Source organism: Macrotis lagotis, chromosome 5 (assembly GCF_037893015.1).
Source record: "Macrotis lagotis isolate mMagLag1 chromosome 5, bilby.v1.9.chrom.fasta, whole genome shotgun sequence".
NCBI classification, from domain to species: domain Eukaryota; kingdom Metazoa; phylum Chordata; class Mammalia; order Peramelemorphia; family Peramelidae; genus Macrotis; species Macrotis lagotis.
This window is the reverse complement of record NC_133662.1, coordinates 173504636-173525602: the sequence shown is the minus strand read 5'-3', so window position 1 is coordinate 173525602 and position 20967 is coordinate 173504636. Positions and strand designations below refer to the sequence as shown.

The following is a 20967-nucleotide window of genomic DNA, read 5'->3' as shown; positions in this document are numbered from 1 at the left end:
AGAATTCAAAAATTTACCTGAAACAATGTTTTTCCTTGAAAAATATGAAATGGAGCACTTCCTACCTGATTTCCTACATTCAGGAAATTTCAAATCAGAGCTTATGTTTGCCAAAATAGAGATGCCAAGCTTGGAAGGGCATGTGTTGTGAAGAAAAAGAATCAACAATTGCCTTGCATTTCAAAAGAACCCATTCAAAGAAGTGAAATCTCTCAAAGCAGCCTCAAGATGACTCATGCTGGTGAAAAAGTGACCCTCGGGAAATCAGCAGACTTTGGAGAGGATTGTCTGTCAGAAGGTTAAAGCCCATATATAGTGATGGAATTTTTGGCCACAGAAATGTTCAAAGACCACTTTAAAAGCTCTTTTGGTAGTGGTGGGGTCCTCACATGGAAGAAGTTATAGAGGACTGAAAAGTTGTTTTTTTGAAATGGTTTTGTTCCAGATAAAAGACTTTTTCAGAGCAGTATCTCCAATCTTAGAAATAACAAGAAGAACTTGGTTTCCTGGTACCAGCTATCACTAAAATAAAAGATGCTACTTGCAGCTTATTAATGGACTGGCTGCTCTCTAACTATACTACTTAAAAAAAAATCACTTGGTCATTAGGAAAAATAACTTTATTAAGGAGGAAAGCTAGTGTTTAGCTATGATAAAACTCTATGCCAGATGGATCTTTTGTCAATAAAATGTTGGTGGAGAACTTTTTTTCTAGGTGCCCAAATTTAATGTTACATAAATCAATAACCAATGAATGAAAAGTAAAGTAGGAATTTTTTTTTAAAAAGAATTTGAAAAATATATGTATTATGGAAAGTTGTATGCAAAATGTTACATTAATGGTTATACTGACTGAAAATAGAGCTCTTTAAATTAAGCAAAATAGCTGTCCACCCTAAGTTTCATTTACGTTACTGCTCCTTATACACTGACCTTTAGTGTTTCAAAATGTCATTCTTTGTGGAAGATAAAATCATTTAAAAAAATATCCTAAGAAACTTCACAATGGAGGCACAATGGAGTAAAAAAAAAATGAATGAATGAAATAAACAAATAAAATCTGAACACAGGCTTTAAGAAAGTTTATCCTAGGTAAAATCCTATTAAAAGTTATCGATCAATATCCATCAATAAATTCAGAAAGAAATCAAGGATAAATTCACAAGAGTAAACAAATATGCTCCATTATATATCTACCTATATCACTTTAGCCGAAAAAATATATGTATGTGTACACATATATGCATGTATATGTGTGTATATATATATTTTAAAATGATGTTAAATTTATAGCTGATATAATGAACTATACCAAAATAAAGCTTCCATTTACACCACAGGTATTAGGTATGTATATATAGTTATTTCCATGGTGAATCAACCATTAGAATGTGAGTTTCTTAAATTATTTTGGGTTTTTTGTTTTTATCCTTCAGGGCTTAGCATGGTACACACAGTACTTGGCCAAGAGTAAGCACTTACTAAATGCTTGCTGACTTATGAAAAAAAAAATTGGTTCACATACCTAATAATGGAAAATTGGTTGACTAATAAAACAACTGCATTTCTAAGAAACTGCATGAGACACTAAGAAGTATAAGGTAGGACTATTCATTAGAAAAGAACTTTCAAATATATTTCAATGAATGAATTAATATACTACTAAACGCAGGAACTTATAAGGTTTTTGGAAATAAACGCAACATTGTATACTGAAATAAGAGTCATAAAAACAAACCCACTGGTTAACATTTTAGTTTAGTGGAATTTGCTGAGATAGTGTTCGAATTCAGCAAAAATACTGTAAAGACGTATGTAGGCAGAAAGGAAGATTATTTAGCTTTGACAGAGCAATCAAACATGGAAACTGAGAAACATTAAAGGAGAAAAGTTATTTAACTCAATTACTGGGGAAGTGGGGACTTTAAATGACTATTAGTGATACTGTGGAACTGGGCATCAATTCTCTGTCATACCACTGAGACATTTTGACCCCAAAATAGATTATTGCAATGTTTTTCATTGATGGGGAGCTAATGGTTCTAAGTCACTAAGACCAGATCCAGTTCTGTTATCCAAGTTAAATCATAATAAATTAGTAATACCTGGAATACTTGCAGGAGAAATTGGGCCCGATCTTGACTGGTTGCTCCCGACGGGAGAGCCCACAGGGGAAGGTGATGGGCCCCCTGGGATACTGGAAAGATGGGGGGAAGCATGAGGAGAGAAGGGTGACTGTGCAGGATTGCTCTGATCCCCTTGGCTACTAGTGGAGCCTGATGCACTCACAGCTGAACTCAATGTTGCTTCTGTTCCAGTAGGCAGGTCATCGATTGAGCCAGATAAATCCTGAGTAAAGGGAAAATAGAGAAAATATGAATTAATGTCATCAAAAACTGCCTATTCGGTGCCCAATCCAAATTCCCCTAAAGAATTCATATCTATTAAAGATTTTTTGAAATAGCAATCACCCAAAGTTTTGTCAACTAAAGATATTAATAGGTCACAAGAGTTATATCAATAAGAATGTGACCATTTCTTTCAAAGTCAGCTGATCCCTTTTATTCTAGGAACCATTCTTGAGTATTGATTGCTCTTTGAGTGTTTAGTTTAATGAAACAACTTAAGTATAATAAGACAGCATTCCATAAACTTTGCCAGGTTTATTCCATGTCCTTCCTTTTCATGAACTCTGTATGTTCCACACAAAGTGGCTACTTAATGATCTTTAAATGTCACATTCAACCTCCTGTTTTGTGCCTTTGCACACACTATCCCCCTATCCTGTAATATAATTCCTTCCTCTCCTCCCCTTTTAGAGATATCTAGGTTTCCATCAAAGTTCAGTGAGTGTTATCTCATACACAAGACCTTTTTTTCTTCCCAAATGTTAGTAATTCCCAGAGCCTCAAACAGCAAGCAATTAGAAGTCACTAGATAAAGGCTTGTTGGTTGACTGAGTGGAAAGGTGAGAACTTCTGAATATTTTAAGTAATTAAAAAACTGCTTAAAAGATGCTATTTTGGGGATAAATATATATAAAATGAACCTGTAAATTCTGGAGATTTTGTTGCACTCTTATTGAGGCCAAAATAATTCCAAATCAACTCAGATTTGTATCACTATTTTGGCCATCTCATTTTGTTGGATCAGCAAAGCATGTTATCTAATGTTAAAGTCAAACCAGTATTATGATAAATACCACTAGAAAGAAGAGCTCTGTGAAACAAAAGTATCTCTAAAGCTTAGTATCTGGTCCAGGGAAATTATGCTTTTTTAAAGCACATGTATATTCCCTAGTTCTGGGCTACACAACAATCAGAACAAAACAACTGTTTACACTTTAGGTAGGAAAAGGAAAGCAAAACAATCAATGGTTTTGTTTTTGTCCTCAAGTAGCAATTATCCTTCAAATCACTTCTCCCCATTTCAAACTGTTTAGCCAACTAAATCAAATCCATTTAAATTCTCAGGCTACTCAACAAAAAAAAAATCTAGAAGAGAAAGATTGGGTGTGTAAAAGTTAGATAACATCTATTTTCCCAAACTTAGGGGGTCAATAAACTTCTTTTTACTTGCTAATTAACTACCCAAGAGAGAAAGCATCACTTCTATTTTGTCTTTAGGACATAAAGACTAGTAAAGTAACTATTAGCTATTCATTCATTGAATGAAAAAAAAATCCATTACAACAGAACAACTATGATGTCCCAAGAGTTCTTTTTAATGAGTTTTTACTTATATTTTATTTATGGACTTGATAGTATTAATTTCTTGCAATATACAGCTCTGGAGAAATAAACCAGTCTTGTTATGGTACATGAGGTGTGTGGACAAAAGATTTTTCATTCAAATTATTAAGCACTTGGCTAGAGTTAAAATCTTGACTATTTGTGGTTTTGAAGGATCCCTTAAGTGCATTCCTTAATGAAGGAAGATCTTTACTTTAGTAATATGGCAAAGTTTTAATATGCTGTCTAGTTTAACTTTTCATTGAAAGTGCCTGCACATTTTTTTTTTTTTTGTATTTGTGTTGTTGTCTTAAGGACTCTCTCCCTGACCACATTTGAGATTTTTCTTGGCAAAGATACTGGAGTGGTTTAAACATTTTCTTTTCCAGTTTATTTTACTGATGAGGAAACAGACAAATGAGTTAAGTGACTTGCCCAGGATCACACAGCTAATAAAGGTTTGGATTTGAACAGAGGTCCTCCTGATTCCAGGGTTGGTACTTGATCCACAGTTCTATATGTTTTGGTATAAATTACCAAATGCAATTTTAGATAAGTTCAAAACAATATAAAGTATTTTAATTTTGAAACTAATGGGAAAATTTTACAAGCAATTTTGTCAAGAACTCACATTTATATAACTGCTTAAGTCTTATAAAGCACAATTTAAGGAGTTAGATAAAGTGTTATTTTCCCACCAAATTCTCTCCTGATCCTGCCAATACCATTTCTCACCTAGTCCCCTTCTCTTAGTTCAGAATTAGGAAAGGATGTCTAGAAAAGGGAAGGTAAATTATCATAGTCCTAGAAACTTCTACTGTTTGGATCTAAGTTCTCCAATGACAGCCAAGATGGAAAAAATCTAATTCTTTTCCATCAGTCAGACATTCACATATTTAAGAATTATCTATCTTTTGCCTCCCATCTGCATATATCAAAGATAAAACATGTAGATGGTATTCCACATTAGCCAAGATTATGAATCTTGTTACCAACTCAATACTATGTAGCCTGTCAATACTGTAATCTCCTAAAATAAGATATGAAGAATGGGACATAGTACAATTGATGTGGTCAAGTAAAAATATAAAGGGTAATCAACCTAGTTATTAAAAGTATTAAAGGGGGGCAGCTAGGTGGCACAGTGGATAGAGCACCGGCCCTGGAGTCAGGAGTACCTGAGTTCAAATCCGACTTCAGACACTTAATAATTACCTAGCTGTGTGGCCTTGGGCAAGCCACTTAACCCTGTTTGCCTTGCAAAAATCTAAAAAAAAAAAAGTATTAAAGGCAAGACTAGGCAAAAACAGGCAAAAAAAAAGAGAGAAAGCTAGAGAGTCAAAGCTGTGTAACAAGATGGGAGTTTGGTCAAGGCAAACTAAACTGAGAAAGCCATATCTACATGATTAGGACTGGGGGAGGATGTAAAGAGGGAGCAATTTTCTTAGGAAATTTCTGTTGGGAGAATTGGCTTTGAGTGGGAAAATGTTGATTTGAAGCTCAAAAGAAGTAAATAGATGGGGGCAGGGGGTTGGAAGAGAAAAGGACATGTGGCCAGGAGCAGAAGAGACACAGCCTTCCCTAACAGCACAGAAAGTAAAACAATGATGATAAAATAAATGTTAATACATGCTCACTGATCTGTTATATATGCAATTTCTGCATGCTTTCAGTCATTTTCATAGACAAAAACAGCTAAATTTGCATATTTTAGCCTCAACTATGGGGAAAGACACTAAGTGAGGCAGAGGGTGAGCTATACCTCACCTCACCTCAAATTGCCCAATCCCTAACGAACTATGTTATTTTCACGAACAAAAACAGCTTAATTTGTGAATTTTAACCTCAGAAAGACATGAGGTGAGGTAGCAGAGAGCTGTATCTCACCTTAGGTTGCACAATAAACTGGGTTGAATCTGGACAATAAGTGCCCGTCTGTTGCTATTTCTCTGTGTAATGTTTATAGACTCTGTTATTACATATGCTCATTTTATTACATGTGCTCATAGTCTAGATGGTGCATTTCAGTTATGTGTATAAAATATTTAGTATTGTTAATCTTGATTTTAACCTCTGGGTAAGGCAGTCAGTGTCATCTCTGTTATCCTCACACAGCATAAATCCTAATTCTGATACTGTTCCTGCCTCCCCAGTCATGGACCCCACCCCATATCACTGGGATAGGGTAGGTGAGAATTCCAGAGACATAAAATATGCTTAGTCTAAGCCTGGTGATGAAAGTATGGTGGACTAGGAAAGAATAGGATTTTTCTCTCTTCCTAAAAAGGACAGTGATAAAAAGAAGGTAGGAAAAAAGGTTTCTGGGTAGGAAGAGAAAATAAAAATATGGAGAAGCTGGAAGGAAATGTTTAATGCATTAAGCCCAAACTAAGACAAGTGAATAACTAGAATACAGTTATTCATCCAACTGTTTATAATCTGACACTGCAAATTCCCTTACTCGGTAGTAAGACGTTTATGTATTATCATACAGCAAAAATAATTCGATGAGAAGTCAATTCACCTGCTTTCTGGTTCTGAAACTAACTGGTTGCATCACATAGGCAAGTAATTAAAATTTGTTGGATCTCAGATTTCCTCAATTGTATGAAGGGATCAGTTTGGAACAAAGTCCTACCAAAGGACTAAGGTATGAATAACTGACACTAACTACAAGCATCCAAGTGGAAGGGTACATACTTAATTAAGCACATAAGTATCTTGTTTTTTTCTGTCAAAAATATTTTTAAAAATTTTGTTTTTATCACTTTCATTTTCATATATAGTCTTCTCTCTCCAGCGAGTCCTTGAAATGAAGAATACAAAATTACATGCAGATGAGTAAAACTATTTCACAGTGCCCGTGTATCCATGTACTATTCCCCATTCATAGTCCCTACTCCTTTGTCTTTCAATTTTAGGTTCAATATTCTGTTCTATTTCTGTTTTCTGTTTTCACCTTATAGATCATTTTCCTGATTCTGTTTATTTTATTTTGAACCAGTGCTTTAAGGTCTTCCCAAGTTTCTCTGTATTTTAAAAAGTGCATTATTATGGCACAATGATGTTGCTATAAATCCTGAAGCCTCTACATTAAATTCAGGTATTCCTTGAAGGTGGTAGAGCTAGGAAATGGAGAAGACAGTGAGAACTAGGATATAGCCAAAGGAAATTGGGAGAAAGAAATTGTCCTAATTTCACAGTCTTATTAAGTCAAAGCAGAACTAGAATCCTGTTTCCAGATTCCTCAACTTTCTACCTGCTATTGTTGCTTATGCTATATAGCCTGTTTTAAAGTAAAACTTCCGTTGATTTAAATAAAAAAAAAACTTTGTGGTGATTTAGTTGGTGAAAATCTTCCAAGACCAATATTTGCTATAGTATACTTATAGAGACACAAGAATATCTTGTATTAGGAAGAGTAATACTTTTCTAAGTAAAATAGAGGGCAATCTTTAGCAGAGTCAAATGGTAACTGTTGCTATGAATAACAAATGTAGCAGAAACAGTGTCGATTCAAAATATCACTCCTCGATATAGCATCATATCAAGCTTCCAAAATAAAACTGGGCGAATGGAATCAGTTTTTCAGAACTCATACAGATAAAGTGCGTAGAAATTTCTGTTCAGGGCATATTAGATGCATGAATCTGCACACATAGAGTTGGTAAAATAATATATTTTCTATGGATACTTCAGTTTAACTGCAGTTTTGACCTATTCAGATTCTCAGAATTGCAAACAGCTTTTTTTGTAATACTGTGCAGTATCTGCAGCAGATAACATAGTAGGATGATTTTATTTTATTTCAACAGTCAAGTCAAATGCATGGGATCATCATGACAAAACCAAAGTCAATTGATTGGCTGGATGTGATTACTTGTTCTCTTACACTGATGTGTTTAAGGGCAGATAAGACTCAAGTTCATTTTTTCCCTCCTTAATAGGCTGCATTCTAAGTTCTCATTTTGCTAATCCCCTAGGGGAAAACAATGACTGACAGGTCCCAGATATTTCTTGAAGCACATGCCTTCAAGGGATTTCCTTACTAACCTGATGCAACTCATTCATAAAAGTAGAAGGGCACACACATGTGACACTGTTTTACTTTGAGAACATGAACCAGGCTAGGCTATCTTGTACCTCTCCTCAAGGGTAGGACCAGTGCGGATGAGGGAGGGTAATAAGGACAGACTTTAGTTGTACTTAATAATATTTCTGGAATGGCATTATTCACATTATAAAACAATAGGATTATATTCCATCATAATCATTATTATATAAGTATCTGAAAAAGCATATCATTTTTTAAGAAAAAAAAAATTAGCCTGACTAACAACAGCTCTCCTAAAATGAAGCCCTAGAATGAGAAAATTAAGAAAAGGAAGAATATTTAGGGCTAATAGAATTTGATAAATGTAAATAATAAGACAAAATGAATTAACTGGGTATTTTCTAGGTATGTAACAGAAAAGGCCTGAACTCGTGGGTAACAAAAATGTAAAAGTAATTCTTGATTTTAAAGCATAACATAAAAATAATAAATAATAACTTTAAATTTAAAACTATTCTCAAACATGGCATCAACCTGGAGTTTTCAGCTCCATGTGCAATTCTTTGATTTGATTTTTGCTTCCTGTGGCTTAGCTATATGTTTTGCTCCAACTTTCCAATTGAACATAAAAATTTCAAAGAAAAAAAAAATAACTGCTAAGAAGTCACTATCCTATAAATCTCTGTATTTAAAAATAAAAATGCTAATCAGCAACAGCTTCCCTAAAATGATCACTTTTTTTTGACCAATATTAACATCCCAAACCATATTTTAGAAAAAGGGAAGGGAGGTGGAAATATAATAGAGATGAGTATTAGGAGAGCATCTATCAAGCATAAACCCATCAAAAACATTTCTGTGATTCAATAAGCTACTTGAAGAAAATACCAAGAGGAGAATATAAAAATAGTGGCCTTCATACTATTCACATGACATCAGCATTTCAATGATTACTGCCTCTGAGTAACAGAACAGTAATAAAGAAAGATAGAATTTCTATATTCCAGTTATATACACACATAACTTTTATATGTAAATTATACAGATACATTCACACTCTTTAGGGTATCCATATGCAGAGCTATTTAAAAATGTGTTAATAAGAGAACTTCCACAGTGCTTTAAGCATTCAGTCTAGTTAACAAAGAAGCTCTGTAACTAATACTACTCTAGAGGACAATTTAGTCAGCAGGGCACCAACCCTATTCTTTTATAAGGACTATCAGATCTATGATGCCTGGAAAGAACAGAGAGACCTTACTGCATCTCATTCAAACCAAGGCACCTTCAAGCTACAGTGCTTCCATTTATCTTGCGGGAAAGTTGGCAGGTAAGGTAATTGCAGGGAAGACTCCTTTTAAGGGGATGAAGTCCCCATGTCCCAAGGCATTCCTTAAAACCTTTTTTTTTTGATGGGCTGATTGCTAAGACACTGATTCTATGGTCTCAAGTATAAGAAAAAAAAAAATCACAATTTTGCCCCCATGATTTGTTTTTGATGGAACAATCTGGCTGCTCCTCATGGAAATATTTTTTAAAAATCACTACACAATGGAAACTATCAAGTGCTTTTCACCCACCCTTTACCCCCCCCACCCAAAATCTGTTGTACATTGATATTTTACATAAAAAAAACCCTAGATATTTTATGAATTTAGTTTTAGATAAAATCAAATGATAGCATAACTTATGTTTGGAATTATGTCTCCAGCTAAATGCATATTTTTGACCACCTTCCCTTTACCCTTTGCCCACAAGCAAACTATTCTTGTACATTCGATAAGCAAAGAGATCTCATTGTGCTTAGGATTCTGTTGTGCCTTCCTGGTGGTAGAATCTTATCAGACTTTGACAAGAGAGACATTTTTGAATTAGCACACAATTTCTCCTTGCAACATAGCCAGCAGAGGGACCTATGAAAGGCAAGTGATATGGTAGTCAGAGACAAAGTGAAGCACAGAAAATATTTTATTCATCTTGAGCACATATGGCTTAAAATACATATATTATTCTAAATCCATATATAACATTCCTTTCTTGAATATTTCACTTTGTCATATTAATTGAGATTCATGGCAAACTCATATCTGGTATAATGATACTCAATTTCTCACTAGTTAGCTTCCTGAAGATCAATTTAATCAATCAATAATCATTTGTTAAACTATGAACCTATATTTTAATAAAGGAATAAAAACCAAAGAAAAAAAAGAAAAAATACAGTACCTGCTCTCAGAGAGTTTACAATCTAATGGGAGAGAGACAACATGTCATACAAAGCAAGTTATAGACAGGAGAAATAGGAGAAAAATAAGAAACGAAAGAAATTAAAATTAAGAGAGATTAGGAAAGACAAGTTAAGAAGATTTCAGACAGGAAGACAAAGACAATGACAACATTTGTAAAAATTTTCCAAGTCATGAGAATTTCACTCTTTATTCAAGCATATCACATGACTGAAGAACAACTTTTATGATTATATAAAAGGTATAATAGCATAGTGAATATAGTTGGTGCTGACGTTAGCACATTTTGAGTTCAATTTTGCATCCAGAACACAGTAGCTCTGTATCCAAAGGCAAGTCATACAAATTCTCAATGTCTCAGGCAATTATAATCCCAAGTTACCAAGTTCTGTGCAAATCAGTGAGGGAATTTTCAGCATTTTCCTAATTCTTTTTATAATTTGCATGTGACCCTGACTTCCTATCACCAACAAGATAAAATCCTCTAATATCTTTTTTCAGATATGCTCCCCCTCTAATACTTCTTTATGTTATTTAAGTGAGCTTGGGTTCTTCAAGTTTATGCCATTATAGAAATAATAAATATAATAATAATGATGATGATGTGGTGGTGATCGCATTGCATACCATTTTAAGCTTTGCAAAGTTCATTACAAAAATTATCTCCTTTGATCCCTGCAACCCTGGAAGGTAGGTGCTAGAATTCTCACCATTCTATAAATGAGGAAATGGAGGCAGATAGAGGATATATATGACTTGCTCAGGTCAAATGGCTAATAAGTATCTAAAATTGGATTTGAACTCGTCTTCTTGGTTCAAGGTGCAATGTACTACTGACTCTGTTTTATAAATCATTGGTTGAGGTGATTTAAAAGTGCCATTCCCCTAATATTACGAAGACCTCAATGTATTTGTTAAAGAAGTTTTTGAACACTATCCTAATGATTTTTACTACAAATAACAATTATAAATTATTTATATGAAGTTTAACAATTTAATCACCAGAATGCTAACCAACTTGCAATGAATATTTTTCTAGACCACAGCAATTTATAAAACTGCACGTTAAGACAGAGAAGATATGAAGACTCATTTCTTAGAGCTGAACCATATTTGCATTAATGGAAGGAGTACCTGCACAAATGGTAATACTAACCACCAAAATGTAATCTTTATATTCACATAAAGTTTAAGAAGGAGTTGAGATAATAGGCTCAGAGCATATGCTAGAGAAATAAAGGTGCCAACAACATGCTAGGGTAGTTTATAAGCTTGGAAGGGACCCTGGATGTTATTTAATTCAAATTATTAATCATCTTTCATTATTCCAAAAAAGCAAAAAGATAAATTCTAGAATCCACGAAAGATGAATGGAAATAGATACCGCATCTTACAGGAGGGAGAGAATTCCAACAAAAAGAGTTAGGGGCATGGAAGAAGACAATTTAAGGATAAGGAAGGGCATAAGGTAAAGTATTCATCAAGGATAGAAACATGTTAGAGAAGTGAGTTTGACTGGAGGATAAAGAAGATGAAAGGGAGTGATATAAAATAAGCCTAGGAAAATGGAACAGACAAACTTTAGTGGTAACGTCAAACTAAGGGGTTTAGGTTTAATCATGTAAACATAGGAGAACAATGGAAGAATTAAATGAATTAAACTGTATTTTATATATATGAAATGAATAGAAGGAAACAGACTGAAGGAATGATATAATTATATTGGCTAGGTGGGGACACTGAGATTTGAGAAGAGGATAGATACGAAAAATAATATGAAATGGAATCCAAAAAGGAGACAAGGGTCAAGGGAGATTTCAAAAATGTCTGTGAGGCAAGCAACAGGAGAAAATTTTGGTGCTTTTAACAGATATGGGGAAGTCAGGAAGAAGATTAAGTTTTAAAAAAAGATAATATTTTGGCATCAGATAAGTCTGACATCCACTGACAAGATATGAAACCATAGTCATACATAAGATCTCCACGAGAAATGGGAGTTAAAAAGGACTCAATTTTGGAACAACTTCTAAAAAGGCAGAGTCAGTCAAAGAGAAAGAAACTGGAAAGGAAGATGTTCCAGGAGGGAAAAAAGATCATGGAATCCAAAGAATGAGAGAACAACCAGAAGACAGGAGTGACCCATAATGTTAAAAAACATTCAACAAAAGTACCTGTATTTTTAGGAGGATATATAGTAAGGTATATTAATTTCTGGTGAATTTAAAGCACTTCAAGAAAATGAAATTAAAAATCTGGGAAGGATAGGTTAAAATATTTGTAAAGCAAGCTATTACGTATGTGGATTGGTCTGCCATGGGAGGATCCCTAAGCTCATGCTGTTTTTCATTTTTCCTACTATTTCTATATTCATAAAATGAAGTGGGACACTGACAGCTAATTTTATTTCCTTTTAAGGTTCTTTTGAAAGTCAGATTTTTGAAGGTAAGAGATGTTATACATTAGAGCTCATTAGATAGTATAACCCTTCAAATACTAATCATTAAACATTCATATTTAATTTTTTTCTTTCATTTCTTATAGGTCATGAACCACAAAAAAAGTTTACATTTACACTAGACTTAAAAGTATATATGTTAACATATGTGTGTATAGTATATGATTTTCCAAATGCTGACATTTTAGTAAGTTGTTGAGTGTTTTTATTTTATGTTAAATTTTATAGCAGAGAACATCACATTTTCCATGTAGGTCACCCAAGGGATTTGGAGAAGAGCATGGTGGGCATGCTTTCTTTATCTAATAAGAGTATGTGAACAAATGTCACACAAGATGAACAGTGTGTGATCTTTACTGTTGGAGGGAGGTCCCACACTGAAATGAAATTTAAGTATCAAAATGCATACAAAATAATGAAAATTATTTCTCTATTAATATACTAATATATTAATATATTAATTATAACAAGGTGGTTCTACTCTTTTGTAATGCGGAACATGAAATTAGAGATGGGTAAGCTCTCATGAATCCTTCAATTCAGAGTTCTCAAATTGATGATTCCTCAGTTTTGAGGGTCAAAAAGTTTTCATAAGAAAATAACAGATTAAAAAAAAATAACAGATTATTTGCCAATGAAAATGTTCCTCCCTTTCCCAAACAGATAATCGAATGAAGTAGATTTGTGTTTCATATACTTTATGCAGAATAAAATATCAAAACAGAGTGAATGCATAAGCAGATGAGAATCTTATTGTTTTCTATTAAGTCTGACATTAAAGAAATTTATAAAGACATGAAAAAAGTTATTTCACAAAATGTTATTGTAATGGGCTCATTATTCTTTTTTTGTTGTTTTTACAAGGCAATGGGGTTAAGTGATTTGTTCAAGGTCATAGAGCTAAGTAAGTCTGAGGTCAAATTTGAACTCAGGTCCTCTTGATTCCAGGACCAGTGCGCTCTAACCTCTGTAGCACCTAGCTGCCCTTGGGCTTAATAGTCTTAAATAAATATAAATAAAAATAAATATAAATATAAATAAGTATTTTAAAATTCTATTAGGATTTATTTCTAATATGGTAAAAATCAATAAATACAATGAACTTTTTATACAATCTGCTTTGAAAATGTTTGGGAATAACTGATCTAATTTAAGCCCTCATTTTACAAATGAGAAAAATAGGGTTCAACACAGAGCTCCAAGAGATTTAGAAATTTGCCCATGGTTACATACATGGTTGTATAACGGAGTTATATCACATATGGTTTGAAGTTCAGGCATCATTTCATTATCACAGGAAACTGCCAATGTTGAAATCATCACCATCAATGCATATTGGCAACTCATCTATGACTTATAATATCAAGTTACAAGAGTCATTTGTATACTGTAGCATAACATGAATCTGTTATCTTTCTGACTCCAACATCACCAAACTATCCATCAAGTCATGTCTTTGTTCATTATAAGATGTACAATAAACACTTATTTTTATGGTTTAGTCATTTTTAATCATGGCCGACATTGCGTGATCCCTTTTAGGATTTTCCTGGCAAAGATACATGGCATTTTATTCTCCAGCTCATTTTACAGAGAAGGGAGCTAAAGCAAAAAAGGTCAAGTGATTTGACTTGTTTGGGGACACGGTTATTTATCATCGGAGGCTGGTTTGTGAGTAGGTGACAAGAAGAGAGATCTGAACTCAAGTCTTCCTGACTTCAGGCCATCTAGCTTCTAAACACCATAGTCAATGTATAATATACACATCATATATATACTATATATATTCAATGTATTCTAAATAACATATATGTAATACAAATACACACATAAATATATATGTATCACCTGAAATGGAGAAAAAGGATGAGGTATTGACCACATCCTTAAAATGATAATGTAGCACCTAAGAAATTTAACAAATGGTGTTTAAAATAGCTTGGTCCACAATCACCATCTCCAATCCTGATGGGATTGTCTAAGACCGTGAACACAAGAGTCAAAGGAACAGTGACATTAAATAATATTAAAGGAGTTAACACTTACTGCACCATAAGGACCATGGGACCATATTAAATGATGTGCAACCTACCATATGTAGGTTAGAAAATGCTTTAAAAAGTATTTTTCTATTTGCATTCCTAGTGATAAGTATAATGTATAGTATATATTTCCATTCATTCATTCATTCATTCATTTCCTAATGGTAGAAAACAAAGCACTAAGGGAAAGGAAATGACTTGATATTTTCCAAATATCAACTCCATGTATGAAATAATAAATACTAATGACCTATATGCTCTCAAAGCAAACTGACAAAACTAACAAGAACTGTAAACAGCTAAGATTTAGAGTTTTTATGGTGATTCCCCCCCCCCCCCCTTAAAACAAGGAAAGAGAACCATTAATCTTTGGAACAGAAAAACAATAGAGCAACACTTCTTGTATCTCTCAGGGAACAAACTTTACTATTTATCTCTGAAATGTAATGCTTAGCATGTAGGAATTCAGGAAATAAAATTTAAAAACAAAAAGGCAGGAACCCTTAGGAGCCATTCATTTCTTCAAGACTATAAGCAATGAAATACTTTCAGCCAGCAATAAGTCAATAAATTAGCAACCTTAAAAAAATAAAAATAAAATTGGAAAGAAACCCTCCTCCCCTGTACAAATGATATCCACTGGGATAGAAACAAAAGTTGTGTTTGTATGAGGACCACACTCAAACTTAGTTGTTTTGACATTCTATTTTTTCCCTTATACTTCCTCACATTTAAGCTCTCTTCTTCTCACTCACCATCTAGGGTTTAAGTAACCCCTCCTCTTCACTTAAGCAGTCACCATCTTGTGGTAGACGCTTATCACTTCACACTTGGACTATGAAATACTTTTCTGATTGATCCTACTTGCCTCAAATCTCTCACTACTCAAATCCATTCAAAAGGATTTTTCCTTTAAAGCACAGGTTTGAACTTGTTGCACCTCACTACTAAATAAACTCCAGTAACTTCTTATCTTAAGGAACCAATATAAAATCCTGTTTGGCTTTGAAAGTTCTTTAGAACCTGTTCCCTTTTTGTCTTTCCAACTTTCCACTTTTCTCACACTTGGTTGCCTTCCCTGTATGCTGCAATCCGATGACACTGGGTTTTGTGCTATTATTCACAGTTGTGAGTATTCACTGGCTATTCACCATGTCTGGAATGTCTCAGCCTCTTGGCTTTCGCAGCTTCTTTTAGATACAGTTCAAATTCCACCTTCTGCAGGAGGTCTTTCCTGGTTATCTCCATCACTTGCTTCTAAGGCCTTCTCCTGAATATTACCTTACATTTGAGCTGTATAAATCATTTATGTAATTATCTGAATGTTGTGCTTCCCATTAAAATACAAACTACTTGAGTTCTGGGGCTGTAGCTTTGTTTAGTTTTGGTTTTGGTTATCTCCAGCCCATAGCATAACATCTGATAAGGTAAGGCTTTAATAAATGCTTGTTGATGGATAGGCACAAGCTAATAGGAATTATATCCATTACATAAGGTGCTTTATATTCCAGCAATGGTTTCTGAAGAAGATAGCAGCTTTAATTTGGTGATACTCTTCTGACTGAAGAATTAAATTCTAGTAGTGAAAGTCACATTTAATTTGAGAAAGATTCTGATTTTTTAAATAAAAATTTAGTGCTTTTAAATTTGATTTATCTATATCAAATAGTCAATTTATCTATAGCACATTAAATGATTCCAAGTGGCTAAATCCAACAAAACCATGGTTAATAAAAGTATTACTTTATTACTTTAATGTCTAAAAAAAGTTCTACCAAAATGCAGAGAAATTAATTTATGAATTTATGGCCCTGGAACATATTTCCTTTAAAATGTAGTCAGGCTGGTTTAAAAAAGGAAATGGATTTGCTTGGAATCATATTGAACAACCAATCAAGAAACTTTTAATAAGCAGCTATACTATGCATATTCTAATGAGCTAACAAAAAAAAACCACAAAGGTGGCAAAACCACCAGTGTGCTAAAATACTACAACTATTAGTAATAATAACTAACATGTTATATAATAATCCTTTAAGATTTCCATAGCAGTTTACATGTATTGAGTGACCGAAAAAGTCTTGAAGAAGTTTTAGTTATTAATGTGCTCTTTGAAAAAGGAGAAAGTCAGTACCAATCTGATATTTGAAATAAGTTATATAGTGAAATTCCATATATCAAATCTCTTTTTTTGTGACTCTTTTTATATAATTATAGATGTGGTTCTGGTAACAAGGTAACTCTAATGACTGAACACTTTTGGGTAATAAAAGGTCAAAATGTAATCTCACTCTATGATAAAATGATTGTGTTAATATCTGAGCATCAGTAAACATACCAGAGATGGAAATCACTGGTTGTTCAGAAGAAAAACACAACCACTTCTTAAAGTCTCTCTAATATGGGGATATGGATCTACTTATCTCTTCAGAGACCATTCTTGGTTGCAAAACAGAACTTGGGACAACAATTAGAGCATTAGTTTAAGGATATTATTGAAATTAGGATTCAGAGGGGGTCTCAGGGATTACCTATTCCAAATATCCCATTTTAAAGAAGAAAAAAACTGAAGATCAAAGAAACTGGACCAAAGGTACACAAGCCAAATTCAATGGTGTCAAAACTTGAATTCCAATCCTTTCTTTTCAAATTTGGTGCTCTTCCACTAGCCTGAACAGCCATCTACTACTACTACATATGGAGTTATCTTTAGTAAACCAGGTCAGCAGTAGGACCAATAGAACATTGACTAAGAGATACAGTAGCTATTTAAAAACATTCCAATTGCAAAGAGCTCCCTCAAATAAGTATAATTCACTTTTAATTTAATGAACTTGCTTAACATGTTACATTGTATCTAATTATAACTGGGGTTAACTTACATCTTCTATTTATGTATTATTTATTAATAGGCTACATAAAAGTTTTAACTTTGGTTATTCTGCTTCAGATTTGGGATTTTATTGGATGATGGAATCCAGAGTGAGAAGACTCCCTCTGCAGGTCTTAGAAAGCTGTCCCGGACACTTGAGACCTGCATAGGTTTACACAGTCAATAGCAGTCAGAAGTAGTACCTGACTCTATGGACCTTTTCCCCCCTAAGGCAGGCCCTAAGTAGTAAGAAGGAGCATGCTAATCATACTAATCTTTTAATTTCCTTTTGGAAAATATAAATAGAATTTTAGCTCCAATAGATGATACTCAGTGATGGTTTACATATAACTGAGGCAACGGGCAAAATGTTGTATGTATATTTGTATGAATGTATATTCCTATGGAAAAATAGAATTGCTTTGGAAAACTACTTTCTCCAGTTGTGCCAGAAAATTGTGCAGAAGAATATGGGAATTAGAATACCTAACCTCTTTCAATCACTGAAAATAATAAACTAAGGACTATATAAAATGGCTGATAGAAAGTTCCTGAGATACTCACTTGCAGTACAATCAATACAGCATGGTAACATCAAAGAGCCCCCAGACAGGTGGACGATTCAAGTCCAATTCTAAAACGTTCTGGCTATGTAATCATTCCCAAGTGTGGCATGCTGAACAGCCCTTTTTTTTTTTTGAGCCTTATATTCAGAAGCTTGACATGTGAAAGTATGTATCTCCTTTAGACCTGCTCAATGGTCCTGAGCACTCCCCTCCTTGACTTTTTAAATGTTAAAAACTTCCACTTTAGGGTCTTTCAACTTTGAGCTTTTAGCACAAAAAACTTGGGACCATGCTCCATACAGATATATGTACTAGATATCACCCAGAGAAACTTCCTTTGCCTCTGAAATTCCTGTATTTGCTTTATCCAGTAATTCTGGATTGTGTGAATCTTTGACCTAACCTTAAAGTGTCCACTGTTGCCCTAAATAATTAATAAAATTTTTCATCTTCTCCTTCCATTTTAAGCATTCCCTGGTTCATTTAAAAACTTCCCTTAAAATCTCAAGTTAACTATGAAAGAGAAGGGTAATTTTGTTATGGGGCTTTATTTTTATGAAACTATAATCTATAAAATGGGTTCAATACATTAATTTCACATATGATAAGGCTGTTGTCAGGAAAGTGATATTTAAATAAGGGTTATTTCCAAGAAGTAGCATTATAAAATCAAGACTGTCCTAGGCTTGCATTGAAGACCTGGTTTAAATCTTAAAACTAACACTAGTTTTACAGTGAGCAAGGCACTTAATCTTCTGAGCATGGGAAAATGCAAAATGAAGATATAATAATGTGTGCTAAGTCACCTGCTGGAATGTTGTAAGGAAAATCATTAAATATGAACTCTTCTTGTAACGAACACTAAACATAAAACTAAGGTACAATTCAGAAATATACAGGTCCAACTGCTGAAATATAGAAAGAAACTTTATCTATAAGCTTTTCATTGATGAGCTTAAAAAACTGCTGCATTATAGAGGTAAGTCTAAATGTCTTATTCCTGTCCAAGCCCAAAGTGCTTGGAGCAACTAGGTGAAGCAGTGAACAGAGTTAGCAGGATGTGAAGTCCTGTGTTCAAATTTGAGCTCAAGATATTTACTACCTTTTTGTGATCCTTAGTATTTCACTTAACCCTGTTTACCTTTTTGATTTATTCAACAGTTAAAGAAGCTAGATAAGGCAAATCACTACACTATGTTTGACAATCACATTCCAAATGAGGTCACACAGAGTCAATCATCTAAAACAACTGAAAAACAACAAAGTGCTTAGCATACACCATATTCTTGTCTAATTAAATACCATATTTTAGAATTCTACAAGAATTCAAAGTGAAACTAACTTGCTTTAAATTTTTTAAAATCCAGGGAATATCTCTTTCTCTTTTCCTATAATGCCTCACCTATTCTCTCCAACATTTTAAAGATCAAAGTCATTTGACTCAAGGATCCCTATATGCTAGAGGGAAAAGAACAAAAGGATACTTCTGAGAATCAAAGGTCTCAATTCTCATTCTAATTTTTTAACTAAGTAGTTAAAACAAGGGTATATCACTTGCCTCCGGGCTTTATTTACTTCACCATAAAAATGAGATGATTAAACCAGATAATCTCTAAAGTTCCTTCCACCTTTGAAAGTCTTTGTGTTTTATATTTAGAAAGATTACCCTTCTGAATAATGTTAAACAAATACAATCTGGAAATTACCTATTAGGGAGATTATGTTTTAAAATGACTACTTTCTCTAAAAGATATAAAAACTTGATTGTTAGAAAATAAATTTCATTATGCATTAAAAAAATGAAATCAAAGTAAGTTTGGAAATTTGAGCTGAAAAGACAAGTGTGACAGAACTGAAACTGGTTCTAAAGAATATGCAATTTTGCAACTAGAAAATATAATGAGAGAATCAAGTTCTTCTAAGTTCACTTTAAACTAAGCAGGAAGTGGAAAGAGAGAGAACAAGAGTGAATGCTAATGGGTAGACATATGAGATAACACCAGCAGGTCACATTATCCCATCAGTCTGTAAATGTATCACCATTATAAAATTAGAAGTGGCTATTTCTTCTTCCTATTTACAATTCTATTGAATTTAGCTAACCCCTTACTTCCCTATATTTCCAACTCCTGCTGTCATCTTTTTATATCCTTTTGCAAGACTACCAAACAAGTGTTAGTTCTATTACAAAACAAAGAAGCAATAGTAGATTGCAGCTTGAAGAATCATTTTTTTCTTTAAATTTTAAAGATCTCGTGAATGTCAAAGCTGAAGAAAACTCATGAATTAAGTAAAAGAGGTCTAAATAAAGAAAGAAGGATGCCAATCTGTTATGAGCTGAAAAAGTGCCAGCTTCTGGGCCCTCGGGCTCGGTAGGATCTCTCAGTACAGTGCCAAACTCCAACAATATTGTTATGGTTAGGAAGGAATTTCTCACAAGGGCTAACAAAGGCAGAAGGTCATAAATAAACACAGCAGGCCTGCCTTGTCAGATCTCATTATTAGCACGGCAGGCACTTGCTTTGCAATGGGGTTCTCACAGGTTCATTTAAGTGTAAGAGTTCCTCCTTAGAATTTCACATACTCTTAAAATGTTTCTTAGGGAAATGGTTGAAAAGTAAACAAATAAATGAACAACTAGATGGAGGGACAATAATAAAGGGAGATTGCCCAAATGGTAGGGCTGACTTGGCATTACCCAGAATCTGAAATACCTTGTTCTTCTAGCTAGGCTTTCATTAATTCTTTCTGGCTTCTGTCACACTTCAGCAATAACCAACAAGAAGCTGCACTTTCTAACCATAATAATGGTCGGTAGAATTACATCTGGGCAGGAAATGAAGCTGGGCTCCTAAACTGATCCTGACATGTGTTATAATACCAGGAAAGCGCAGCTGTGTGATCATTACTGCAATTATGAAATGACATTCAGTGTTAACTTTCTTTTATTGAAGAATTTAAAGTCATCAAGTAAAGAGGTATCATGATATTAGGGCTAGGG

At 33.8% G+C, this 20967-nt stretch overlaps 1 protein-coding gene across 1 annotated transcript in view; it reads right to left on the bottom strand.

Annotated features, from left to right (window-relative positions):
* ARID1B (AT-rich interaction domain 1B) overlaps window positions 1–20967 on the bottom strand; it is a 545654-nt gene that overhangs the window by 124443 nt on the left and 400244 nt on the right. Inside the window, 1 exon segment of the mRNA XM_074190057.1 lies at window positions 2106–2349. Coding sequence (XP_074046158.1) covers window positions 2106–2349 — 244 coding nt within the window.